Raw genomic sequence first — 13,874 nt, forward strand, 5'->3', positions numbered from 1 at the left:
GCCAATTTAGTAGAACAGTGAATTGACAAGGTTGACAATTTGATAACTGAAATCAAAACATGGGTGCATTTGCTCTTATAATCTTCTCTGGGCTGATTTAAAATCAGCTAATATAGTAGTGGAAACAGATTTCTATAAGCTTCACCAAGATGTTCAGGAAATGAGGAAATTGATCCAGCCTAGCTAGTAACTTTTCCCCTTCCATTTGACTTGCTAATTCTCATTTTAAGATATTTATTGGTCTTTAATCAAACAACGGGCAAAGGCTACGGATTGCCTTGTTAAAAATGAAGTTATAAAACGTGTAAAATAGGCGTCTTAAGCATGATGCCGTGATTGCACCTCCTTTCTCTCATTCGCATTCGGACCCAAAAAAAAAAACAAAATGCACCAAGTGTTATAACGAGTTTCCATTTTTGTAGTGGATAAGCAGTGGCGGACCACAAAAAGACCATCATCCAAAAAAGAAAACGGCCGTTTGGAGACGGCATTCTTTCGCAATGAGTGGCTGAAATTGAGCAAACGTTTCCGTTTGCCATATTCCATTCATATAATGCTACTACTAAATTTACGTTCTTTGGTTCGGTTGGTCCTAGCTTCTCGATAAACATTACATTCCCGCGAAATGCTTCTTCGCCTTCCTTCACCTTCTCTCTCTTCTCTCCTTTCCACTCCCACTCCCACTCCCAAACCCCCTCGATTCTCTCCGGCTCGGCCCCGCCGCTCGCTTTTCCGATGCGCCGCCCTCAAAAACGACGTCGACGTCGACATCGACGCCTTCACTGCCAAGTCCGGCTACCTCTTCGACCTCAGCGCGTCGGAGGCCAACTCCTTGGCCGACTATGATATCTCCAAAATCGGCGCCATTTACCGCCGGAAGCCTCTCGTTGTTTTCCGTCGGCTCCTACAGATCGCCTTCACTTTCGGCTACTGGTTTGCGCTTCGCTTCATTGATGCTCAAATGGAACGCTCCGACCAAATGTTCGAGGTCACTCTATAAAAACCTCTGCTATTCATTTCTTTACCAGAATTTTTTTTTTTTTTTGGTCTAATTTTTTGCTTGCAGGTTAGAGCTGCTGAGCTTCGGCAAATACTAGTAGAACTTGGACCGGTACATAATGCTGTCTTCTATCTTTCACTGTGAAAATTAGAATAAACTTTTCTGCTCCCGGCTTCTTCTTTGTTCGTTGAGTTGGATTTCTTATATTACTTCTTTTGTTAATTGTACAGGCGTATGTCAAAATCGCTCAGGCTATTTCGTCTCGACCTGTAAGTTGACTCTTTTCTATGAGCCAAGTACTCTCTTTATGGTTGTTGAAGCATGCTGTTTCTTTGAAGAACCAATCCTACATTTTTGCAATGCATTTCTTAGTAAATGTTATGTTAAACTCATTAGGAATTCTTAATGATAAGTCAGGCTTTGTTTTTTTTGTTTTTTCCTTCTTCTTCTCCAATACTAAGGTGTAGATTGGATATTGATGAAGCCTTGGAGATGGTTTCTCTAATTTGTTGCTGGTTTGCAAAGTAGTGAGTCATATATATGTGTGTAGATATATTTACAAGGTATACCTGTAGGTCAACTGATTCTTGTAGAAATTCATTCTTGATTAATACTCTAAAACTCTCCGAGTATAAGTTGTAAAATAGATATTTCATTCAAAAGTATCACTTTGTCTTATCTTAGGATTTAATAGATCCGAGCAAGTTCTTTAACATTGTTAAAGAAGAAATTGTGGACAGCTTGTGTCCTCTTTGGGATTGGTAAGTTAGATTTGTTTCTGGTGTAATCCAAGTCTATTGGTGCCACATTGTTCTTGGATAAAAAAGAATAAAAGATTTTACTGGAGATTAGACTGTCATGAAATAGCTGTTCCTTTGCAAAAATCTAATATTTCTGAGTCTACCTCAGCAGTAGCTTTGATACTCATATCAAACTATTTTTTTTTTCTATTAAGGACTTGATACCACCATCTTACGTGGATGAACTCTCACTGTTGCAAGATCGAATATCTCCATTTTCTAATGAAGATGCTATAAAGACAATAGAAAATGAACTTGCTTTACCAATAGACGAGCTTTTCTCTGAGATCTCACCAGAACCTGTAGCTGCAGCTTCTCTTGGACAGGTTTTATTTGTTTATGTGCTGTTCCTTATCCTGGACTTATTTTTGCATCTTTACTGTTGATTTTTAATTAGTGGGATACTTAAGTAGAGTCCACATTCCTCTCTCTCTCTCTCTCTCTCTCTCTCTCTCTCTCTCTCTCTCTCTCTCTCTCTTCTGTCTCTAATGCTAGGTGTATCAAGCTAGGCTTCGCCGTAGGGGACAGCTTGTTGCAGTTAAAGTACAAAGGCCTGGAGTACAAGCTGCTATTTCCTTAGACATATTGATCTTGCGTTCTCTAGCAGGTCTTCTCAGGAGAATAAGAAAATTAAACACTGATCTTCAGGTAATGTAGCAACAAGTAACCTAGTATTGCACCAACCATCTTGTACAGTGGGAAAATGAGGGAAATTTATGAATGCATCCCTTTGTTATTGTGGAATGGTATTAATGATGATGTTGATCATACAGCGTGGGTCTCGGAGAACCACTAGTACCTATGATGTATAACAATATGAATGTCAATATTTTTTTTTAATGTCTTTTTATTTTTTTCTTGCACCTTTTTGGATTTTATGACATAGAACATGACCTTAACTTGCAGGCAGTTGTTGATGAATGGGCATCAAGTCTCTTTCGGGTATGTCTTAATCTCTTTATGCTCTATTAAGGACTATTGTTTCGGTGTCTGCTTCTAAGTAAAGTGATCTCAGTGCATATACAATTACTAGTTGTCCTCTGATAAGATTCATTGGTTTACCACTGTTTCCTGAGTATTTCTTTTAATATTTGGTTAGAAGGGAAGTCTTTTGTCTTTTCTACCACTTTAGCTACAACACCCTACACGTGTCGACTCCTTGTCCCCTGTTGTATTTGTTGTTCACTAAAATCTGTTTCTTTTCCCCAAAAAAAAAAATAAAAAAAATAAAGTTACAACACCCCCACATTGTTTCCTAAGGATCAAATCGAGTGTGGACAAATTGTTTATTATGATTCTTATGGCTTTATTTTGATATTCAAGTTCTGCCCCTCATGTCTGGGTCTCTCTTTACCACTAAGGGCCAAACATGTGGAACTGAAACTAAATTGTGAGTTTGCAGTCCTGGATTTGAACTCTGGATCGCCAATCTGTATCATGATTAGATTTGTTTGTTTACCATCGTGGGAAAAGCTTAAGATGTTAGAATGTGGCCCAAGTATTTTCATTTATGTTCTTCAAAACTCATGATTAAGCTAAATCTTATGAATGGCCAAACTTGAGTCTTAAGGTTTGGAATCGTTTTATATAGTTACACTAAAGTTATCAGCAGCTACAGTGAAGTTGTTATGATTATACCACATTTTCTGCATAACTACACCATTTGAAGACATTATACCGAAAGTTATCAGCAGCTGTTACGTTTTATGCGCAGTGGTCTACTTTTGCTTCTGTTCTTCTTCTTCTTCTTTTTTATTTTTATTCTTCTTTTTTTTTAAATGAGGTTATGCTTAGACCTTTAAATTGAATACAGGTAAATCACATTGAATGCAGGAGATGGACTACTGGAAGGAAGCAAATAATGGTATCAAGTTCAGGTGAGAGCTGGGATTCAGAATTTACATAACCATAGTAATCAAAGTATCCACATGTAATCTGTATAATACTATTCCCCACATACGAGAATCAGTTCTCTTGAGAAGTCAAAGCAATCAGTTAGGAGCATATTATTTCCATTTTTCTTTTTCAGTCACAAACATAATTGTTATATTAAGAGTGATGGTTACAGTTCTGAACACTTAGAGATGTTTCAAGCTAATATGGACCCCTTCTGATTATTTCTCTACTAGATCTTTCTGCGATAGATATATATTTTATGCATCTGATATATATTTTCAGACAACATTTAGCAATAATCCGGCAGATATTTTGCCTGATTTCCTCCTCTTCCCTCCCTCCCTCTGTAGAAAAGACTAGAGGTTTATGTAAAAGAAAAAATGGATATTGATTCATGTGATTCTTTACTAGTTAAAAGTGGATGAAATATATATAATTTTAGAGAGGAGAACTTATGTCATATGATACCGAGTTAGGTTGTTTGGTGTTGGCCTTAGTTTTGCATGATTTTCCTACAGTGGATTCTTTGACATGAAAATCTTCCATGTATCACCCCTTTTTTTGTCTTCCCCTTCATTCACAACTGCATTACCTTTTTAAATAATGAATTATTTCATAGTGAACATAAAGCACGATATGGATGCTCTAATTGTGGTCCACTGTAATTGAGCAGGCAGTTATATGGTGGTATACCTGATGTTTTGGTTCCAAAAATGTATCTGGAGCACACAACTCGTAGGGTGCTTGTGATGGAGTGGGTGGAGGTATGTGCTATTTCGTTTGTCTTGTTTATTTACAAACATAACATGAGACCAAACTCTAGGAAGAACAACTTCCAACAACTTCCCGTGGTTAGTTGACCATTCATTAAGTTTTTGCATTTGATAAGATCAAGTAGATATGATAATCAGGAACCAATTTAGAGTTAGTCTCAGGGGAAAATTGAGAGGTCTCTGACTGATTGCAACTAGCAAGATTAATAATTATTCTTATTGTTCACTACTATGAAACTCAAGTCTTTTGGTTATGTAAAGAAGAGATCTTAGATTTTTAGGTATCCGTGCTAATATCGATCCCTCTTCTTTTACAACTTAAAACAAATTACTCAAGTGAAAATCAATCTTATTGTCTTAACAATTAAGAGTACGATATAACTGTTTTGACTTAAGTACACTTGTACACTTGAAAGTCACTCATGGGAATGTATGTTTGAGTATAGTTCTTAGGACATTCGATAGAGTGCTTGAAACTATTTTTCTTAAGATATTTTATGTGCCATTTGGTATGCCCCTACTGGATTTGCTTAACTTTATCTGCTTATTGCTATTTTAGGGACAGAAGCTGTCAGAAGTGAATGATCTTTACTTGGTGGAGGTCATGCATTGAGACTTCTTTTTTTTTAATCTTGGTTATGTTGTTTCTGACAAACCAACGTATTGAATTTCTTACTATTTGTGCTGAATAGGTTGGGACTTACTGCTCTTTCAATCAGCTTCTGGAATGTGGTTTCTATCATGCAGATCCACACCCTGGAAACCTTCTTCGCACATATGATGGAAAACTTGCTTATTTAGGTACTAGCCTCATGAATATTTGTCAGGTTAACAATTATTCTATATAAAGAACAATAACTTATGGCTATGGCTATGAAGGACAACGAAATATATGACCCATCTGAAAAGTGATAAAGTACTTGATTAATGATGAACCAATAACTTTTTTCTCAATAGAACGTATTGATTCGAGAAATTGATAAAGTCTTCATGAGTATGAAACCTATGTAGATACTTAAAACAAAAAGTGTACAGAAGGTAAGGACTAGTGTTGAAAAATGAGAAAATATAAGAAAAGGTATATATTTTTGTTACAAAAAAAAAAGGGTATATATTTTGGTCTTTTCACAATGGTGTTGATTTAGTGAGGAACATAATTATGTTTAAAATAGCCAACTAAACTAAAGTTTGTGGTGGTATGCCATTTCATTATCCAACCTTCTATGTTACTGGTTTCTGCAATTTTATTTGTGGATTGTGGTGGTTTTTGTTGATCCACTTTACCAGTAAGACTTAGACCAAAAGAAATTTGAGCATAGACAGTTCAAATAGATTTACAGATAATGCAGTCAATCGTCTTCTCTATTGATATTTAGGTGTATGTATATTAATCGCCAAGTTAAAAGTGTTTTTCTAACAATTGGCACTTTTGTCTTCACCTGGGCCTCCTGACCGGTGATTATGATTCTTTTTGGGTTCTAGGTACTGTTTTTCATGCATCATTTAGTGCTTGAAAATTTAGTGAGCTATCGAGTTCGGTTCATTTTAGGATTGCAGTACTTACTCTTTATAAATTGCAACATAAGAAACCAGGAAAGAAATAAGAAAAAACTGTAAAAATCATGAAGCAACTATTTGTTATATTAAACTTTTTGATGATATATACAGGTCTCCACTCAATAGGTTATGATATCATTCTCATGTATTGATTTTTATTATAGAGATAACCAGATGACTTCTACTACTGTTGTATATGAACACTAAATGAACATTTAACAGATGTCATCTCCGGCCAATCATTATTTGAGGAACCCTAAATTAATTCTTTTGTCACTGGTTGCATATTGTGTTATTTATCTACTGTACCCATGTCAAGACTGTCAATTAAAAAAATGTTTCTGTAATGTACTCACAGAAAGTTTATGGAATCAGATTTAACTCTTAAAATTTCCCTCCACCAGATTTTGGTATGATGGGTGAATTTAAAGAAGAACTTCGCAATGGATTTATTGAAGCTTCACTCCATCTTGTAAACAGCAATTTTGGTGCATTGGCCAAGGACTTTGTTACTCTTGGGTAATAAAGTTTTCCCATTTCTTTCAGTGGCTCAGCAGCTTAGATTCATTATTATTGTCAGTAGTTTACTTTGTAATTCTCTTCCGAACTCTCCAGGCTTATTCCACCAACTGCAGACAAGGAAGCTGTTACAAAGGCTTTAACAGGTTAGTGTTTCTGTGCACATGAACCTATAAGGGTTCAATTTGTGATTGAATGTCTTTTGTTTTTTTGTTTTTTATTATTACTATTTTTTTTTTTTTGGGTGGAGCAGCTGTATCAAGTGGTCTGATCACTCTGATGTCACCTACATTGTTTCTCTGTAGGTGTCTTTCAGAATGCTGTTGCCAAAGGAGTGAGCAATATTAGCTTCGGAGACCTCTTAGGAGATCTAGGAACTACCATGTAAGGTTTTGACTCCTCATTGTGATCCACGTGATCCACATTTGGGATGTAATTTACAATTTGCAATGCTTGTTCATACACTACTATCTTTGTCAATGCTAGGAGGAATGCTAGAACTTGGTTGGATACGTTGGATACTTTATAGACCATTGATCTCTACAATTTCATGACTTATATGCTTTCCGAACAAGATTTTTCAGAATGTCTTGGGAAGTTATATTTCTTGAAGAAAATGAGGAATTTTAGTGCAAGAACCAACGGAAAAGCATGTCTTAGAAAGATAAAGAATAAACCTTATATAGAAGAGACATATCAAAAGGAGAAAAAGAGAGGGGAATGAAAGAAAATCAAAAGAAGTTGCTGATAGAGATGAGATATATGACAAATGCTAATTAAGAGATTGTTCATACACTGCCATTTTTCTTTTGTGGTTGTTTGTGTGCAAAAATTTACAGTATTGGGTATGTTAGTTAAGTGTAGCAACCTAGCGTATCTGATTTGCATGTAGTATATCCCATTCTGGAGATATTTGGAAAGGAACTTGTAGATGGCATGTCTTTAGGCAATGGAAGCACAATACCACAAAGTGATATACTGGTTTTATGTAACAAGTGTTGATTCTAGTTGATTTTGTGGACGAATGGTTTAGGTTAGTGCAAGAAACAGATGACTAGCTTGGTGCAATTTTATCAAGGTGGAGACTGAGGGATCTTATCTCTTAAGTTCCTAATTTTGAGCTGGTCAATACTATAGATTTTCAATCTTCAGTTGTTTTGGGTTTGGGATTATTATTGTACAAAGGCATTACATTCATATGATATAAGGTATATTGGTAACAACTAAGGGTATGCTATTGTTGTTTCATTTTATTCATTTCCAATCAATACAAAAACACTAGTAAGACATTGAATAGCATTCCAACTAGGGTAATTTTAAACGTTTGAATTTAAGGTAACCACTGTAATATCCACTCTTACTTGAATTTCTCTCCTGTAAGATTGTGCTGAGCCACACTAAATACTATGTCCTCTGTTTCTCTTTTCATCCTACATTTGAATGTTTCTCTTACATCAAGAGAGTAACCACTTGATACCATTGTTGATTGCATTTTTAACTTTTACACATGGAATGTATGTGTAGACATTGTTCACTTTATGGAGCTTTAGGTTGTTCATCAATTGACTCAAGTAATATATTCTTCGATTATTGCAGGTACAAATTCAAATTTCGCATACCTTCTTATTTTTCTCTCGTCATTCGAAGGTAGTTATGTGCTTCCAAAATATAAAATTATCCTGTTGTATTGCTAAGTTATATCACAAATTTTTTGAAATTCATTCATCTTTTCTTGCTTTATTTTGTTACTATTAGCTTTTTTTCTTTGGCCTCTTTACTAATGACACCCAAATAGAAGATAAAAAAACACTATCTTGCACACCACCAAAGAGTAATTTCCTTCTTCTGGGGTCCAGTACAAGTAGTCCTCCACCAATAAACAGTAGATGTTTCTTGGCCAAATTGACACAGTTAAAACAGTTGCACAGTCTAACCCAGGTCTGCATGGTATGGCATACCCTTTTGTTGTAAGTAAAGAAGGAACACCATATTTTGGCCCAGCTTGCAATGTTATGAAACATCAACTTTTTGGTCCTTTTCAAGAATCATCGCAAAGTAGGCCATTCTGGAATCATTTGACCAGTCTGAGAATGATCAGGATTATTTCAATGTTTTTCATGACTAAATGGTTTCTGATATGACCAATTTTTAAAAGGATGTTCCTTGAACAAAGAACTACAAAAAACTATTTGAATTACTGATCACATTGGGAAGTTTGGCTTACATGTCATCCCTTCTTCTCTTTGCACATTACACACTATTTCACAGGTAAACAATTGTAACTCTCTTTTTTGAATAGTATCACATGTATCACCATGGGCCACTTATTAGCAAAAATTGTACATAATACATTCATTAAGCTTCCAGATTTTCTTATATAACTTAAATATTGGGATGGGAGGATTTACATAAAGAAAGCTTTGGAAGCATGAAAGATAACATATCATTTGTTGGGTCGACCTGGACCAGGCGCAAAACATTATTAATCTGTTCAAATTTCTGTTATTCATGTTTATGCTAAATGCTCAATATTGGTGTTGCCTAAGAATTTTTTATGGCTCTCAGTCTTGCTGTTCTGGAAGGTGTTGCTATTGGCTCCAACCCAGATTACAAGGTTTTAGGTAGCACATACCCATGGATTGCTAGGAAAATACTGACCGACAACTCACCTCAACTCAAGTCTTCCCTGCAGGCCCTTCTTTATGAGGTAAAGCTACAACTTTTTTGTTCCTTTTATATGGTCAAACTTTTTTACTTAATTATTTTACATTTGTTTGTATTACTATATACTTCATCACACCATTATCTCATACCTAGATTATGCCTATTCAGGAAGGTGTATTCAGAATTGATCGTCTAGAATCTCTATTTGCAGAGGTAGGAATATTTCTTTCCTGTCTTTTCTTCACTGGTCTCTTTTTGACCTAATACTCAAATGCTCTGATTAAGATTTATGTCCTTCTGTTTTCTTTTTTTATTTTCTTCTGGAAACATATTATGGATGGCCATTGATAGATACTTGATGCATTTTTAGTTCATACTTCATACTGCCATCTTAATATCCTGAATCTATAGAGTTGTTGATAAAGTTCTTAATGTTTCAGAATCTCTGAATGAGCAGATACCCCAGTCTTATCAAGGTTGACCTTGAAAAAACAATGGAATAGAAGATAATCAAGGAATAGGTTGAAAATTCCCTAGAGTGTAATTAAGAAATCTGGAGATCTGATGTTCTCTGGGTTGTTGAATTAGCTTGTTTGTACACTTTATTTTCTAGATCAAACGGCAAGGATGCATTTAAAATTTACACTCCATTTGCATGTATGTAGTTAGAATAGATATGGGAATGTTCTGTCTGCTACAGTAAGATGGAGATCACATATTACTATTGAGACAGGTGTTAGGTGGTAGTTGTGACAAATACTGAAATTGAAGAAGACAGGGTGGTGGACATATATGTTATCTGGCCATTTGTAATATGAAAGGCCCCTTGTAGGTGAGAGCTTTAGAGGAATGTGATGTAGTTGGGTTTTCTTCTTAGATAATACAAATAAAGATAGAACTCGCTCATTTTTTACTTTGGGAATAGGAAAAATCTTCCTGGATCTCCTATAGGTAAATTGGGTGTAGCACTAAATTACCATTATAAATCTTTGAAACTTATGGTTGTGTCTGCATCCTACAATTACTATCTTCTTTGCATGAGTGGACCGTCTTACTTCCCCTCTATTTAATTGTCTTACCTTTATACTTGGTGTCGACTAATTAAGATCCTTAATTGCTCAAATTTTGGTTTACATAAATAATCAAGTACTCTTATGTGGCAGTCCCTCCGAGCCAAAACAGAGAGAGATATGCTTGGAAAACAAGATGACGATGCTAATTCTAGGGTACTTATCAAGCAAATCCTTTCTTTTATGTTAACTGAGAAGGTAAGAATTAGCATTGCTCATTTCCTTCTTTCGGTCTTCAACTAGACAGCACAGATCACAAAACCAATCTCATATCTTTCTTACTTGGTTTTTTTTTTTAAATAATGCGATTTCAGGGTGCATTTGTGAAGGATATACTTCTTCAAGAATTTGTTAAGGTAGAAATAGAATCATTTTGCTTATTCTTTCTTTAAATTTATAATCCATGGTAGCAATATTGAAAGTACAAGTTTTGTCCAGTTTCAGTTTTTGAACATAACATACAGTTTCAGTTAACCTACACGATAGACATGTAAAAGCAGTAAAATATTATATGTAAAAGAAAACAAATTTTCTTTCTTCTAATATTTAAAAAAAATCATGATAATCGCATAGAATCAAATTGAATGTAGTAGTATCTTTATTTGATACTTATTTATATCTGGTGAAGCTCCTCTGGAAGACTAGTTTTTATCTCAGACTTCAAATCTAACATTTTTAGGAATGTGCCATTTTCGATGTTACTTGGACTTAAAAAGATTAAGCCTTATTTAATAATACTCAAGAAATTGCACATACATGCCTATGCCCCAGTATCTGAATTGGGAATTAGAATTTTTATGACATTTAGTTTTAGATATAAGAATGACAGTCATACTGGATTTAAAAAGGTAACAATGCCTAAATTATTGCAATCTGATCTTTACAATATATTTTGGGATCAATGACGGTGTTGAATTTGTCTAAATGTTAATGTGTACTTCTAGGGGACTTTTGGTTAGTAGACTATATATGTTTTCTAATCAATTTAACGTGTTAGTTGTTTTTTCTATCATGCTTTTATTGTTGGTTTTTGTAATGTTATATATTTCCTTCCTCAATTGAATATAGGGATTGGATGCACTTGGGCTGGCAACCTTGGATTCTCTCACTACTGTGGCTACTACAAATGTTCCACTCATTGCTCCCTTTTCATTCTCTACAATGACGAATGAAGACAAGATCAACTTAAGAACCCTACGTCGCCTTCTGCTATTGCTGTCAGGTTCTCAGAGAAATGAAAACTCAAAAGCAGTAAGAACTCAAATCCTTTTTGGCATAGTGATGAGTAATATATATCAGCAGTGAGCCGGTGAATATAAAGTGGACAAATAGGACGGTGAATATAAAGTGGACAAATAGGGCTGAGCTAGCCTAGTTTTTCTTTGGGGATGGAATTAACTGACTTTTTGTTAAATCTGTGGTTGTAGTGTAGATTAACAACTCTATCACTTGGGCTTTTCCTCTGAGAATTCTGAGAGTAATTATAGGATTAGGCTTGGTAGCTAGATTTTCCCCCTGAATAAGGAACATTGTGTCAATGTAACTGTTGGCCAAAGAATTAGGAAAATTAAATATTCGAGTTGTTTAAGTATACCAAATGAAGGGTATAGTGACATGTCCTTCCAATTTTCTGTTAAAAAATTCTATGTGGCACGCACCTGCCCTTCTTCTTTTTACGGCTAGGAAAACAAAAGTTCTCCCGTGCGCAAAGGAGGGAATAACCTTCAACTCCAAAGCAAAAATTTTAAGCACTGCCTTGTGTCATTTCTTTTGTCTTTCAGTTTCCTCAGCAATAAAACTGTTCAGGAACACATCTCAGTTTGTTCAGGAAATTCCATCAGAGCTTCAACTTCTTCTCGTGACCCCATCAACCTGATTATTACCAAATAGTATATCTGCACATGTAGCAAGAACAGCCTTTTTTTTCAGCAATCTCAGTGCAATCCCACAGATCTGCTTATCAACAAAAAGCTCCAAGGCCTTCCCGAACAATCCAACTCGAAATCAGTCAGCAACAAATAGCTCTACAAGCCTTCAAGAAAACACATTCTTTTCAGACAATGAGCAATTTGCATGCAGTCACAAATATGCTAGCATTGACAAAACCATTGCTCAATGTAGTCTAGTAGCAATATCTTTTTATTGATCTTTTATAAAAGCAATTCAAATGCCGGATATATGATATGAGTAGTCGCATAAAATTGGATCAGATAAGACAGATTTTATCGATATTTGTGTGTGTGTGTGTGCGGAGAGAGGAAGAGAGATTCGCACTGACATTTTGCCCACACTGGGATTTTAATGGCAATATGGATCCCTATAGAGTTGATAGATTAACTCTAATTTCTCGAATATTTAGTTGGGGTATAAATTGATACCTGGGTCATAGTTCTGACAGCAAATTTTGAATCTGCAGGTCATGATCTGTATAGTTCATGACCTGTATTTATCAGGGATTCACTATATTGGGCATGGTCGATATGTAATTATAGAACCTTCATATTGCATTCTGCTCACCATCATCAATTTTATCTTTTTAGGTGATTAGACAGGATGGTCCATACGAGAATCAGCAAATGAACTTGGCGGAACCATCATTAGTTTTCAATCAACTTGGATCCATTCAAGAAGTTCTACCTATCCTCTCTGTCATTCCGGAGGTAAGGAAAACTGTTGTATTTGAACACATCAATATTTACATATTTTGACATCCATACATCCATATAATAACAGTAGCAGAAAAGTAATATTTGTATGTCATTTGAAGAAATGTTATATGGTAAAATATTACGCCACGAGAAAATACGGACGACAGTTCTTTTTTTAAAATGAAGTGGTGAAGCTATATTGATACAAGGAACTTTATTGCTGAACCTAAATTATTTTTACTTTGTGAATATTTCCATTATGCATTCTTGCTGACTGCAATTGTATTCATATTCAGCTCCCACCAGAATCACAACAGCAGTTACTTAATTTGCCAGTTGATCTCACTGGACGTCTAATTTCCCGTGCCGTTGCAAGGACAATCAGAAGGGTAATTTCATGAAGCGTACGGAGCTTCCTTATTCTTCCAACACTTTTAAATTGGATTACAAAATAGAATGCCCTTGATAATGATGTATTTAAGTTTGCTTTAATAAAACTTTCATCTTTTTCTCGAAAGAAACCAATGATACAAGAACTTGGTTTTTACAATCTACTTGCATAAAAGGAATTCAGAAATATTTGAATGCAAAAAATTCACAATGCAAGGGAAAATAATATACTCGCATATGGGCAAAACAACAATAGAAAGTATCAGAGGTGATTTAAATAAAATAAAAAAAATGAAAACCCTCGAGAGCAAAAGCTCTCGCTATCCTAGCGCCGCCAGTGACAGTCGGCATCAATGGGAGTCTCCCAAGCCTTCCAGCCAACGCTTTTATCAGCAATCAAGCACAGCAGCTACGCCTGTGGCTGCTCCTACCTGTTTCCAGCCGAGGTTTCTCCGATGTGGGGAGTTCTTATGGAGGTGGTTATTGATGGTGATGATTGGGCCGGGTGGCTTCTGGCCACGGCCTAGGCGTGGCCGGCTCCGACAATTTTTTCTGGG

General features: G+C 35.5%; 1 protein-coding gene across 4 annotated transcripts; it reads left to right on the forward strand.

Moving 5' to 3' along the window:
• Positions 1-570: 570 nt before the first annotated feature.
• On the forward strand, positions 571-13,444 carry LOC112173278 (uncharacterized aarF domain-containing protein kinase At1g71810, chloroplastic). Of its 4 annotated transcripts, none has more exons than XM_040509478.1 (21): positions 571-988; positions 1,067-1,111; positions 1,231-1,269; positions 1,956-2,126; positions 2,296-2,448; positions 2,707-2,742; positions 3,634-3,677; positions 4,370-4,460; positions 5,029-5,070; positions 5,162-5,270; positions 6,431-6,545; positions 6,642-6,691; positions 6,851-6,929; positions 8,142-8,192; positions 9,111-9,252; positions 9,363-9,422; positions 10,373-10,477; positions 10,594-10,635; positions 11,348-11,530; positions 12,820-12,939; positions 13,224-13,444. In XM_040509478.1, exons 1-21 carry the CDS (start codon positions 626-628, stop codon positions 13,326-13,328), a joined length of 2,145 nt encoding a protein of 714 aa, XP_040365412.1. In that variant the 5' UTR covers positions 571-625; the 3' UTR covers positions 13,329-13,444. The 4 variants fall into 4 exon arrangements, with proteins under 4 accessions (XP_040365412.1, XP_040365413.1, XP_040365414.1 ...); XM_024310882.2 differs by having other exon boundaries at positions 572-988; positions 9,378-9,422; XM_040509479.1 differs by lacking the exon at positions 10,594-10,635.
• Positions 13,445-13,874: the final 430 nt, after the last annotated feature.

Source organism: Rosa chinensis, chromosome 6 (genome assembly GCF_002994745.2).
Source record: "Rosa chinensis cultivar Old Blush chromosome 6, RchiOBHm-V2, whole genome shotgun sequence".
NCBI lineage: Eukaryota > Viridiplantae > Streptophyta > Magnoliopsida > Rosales > Rosaceae > Rosa > Rosa chinensis.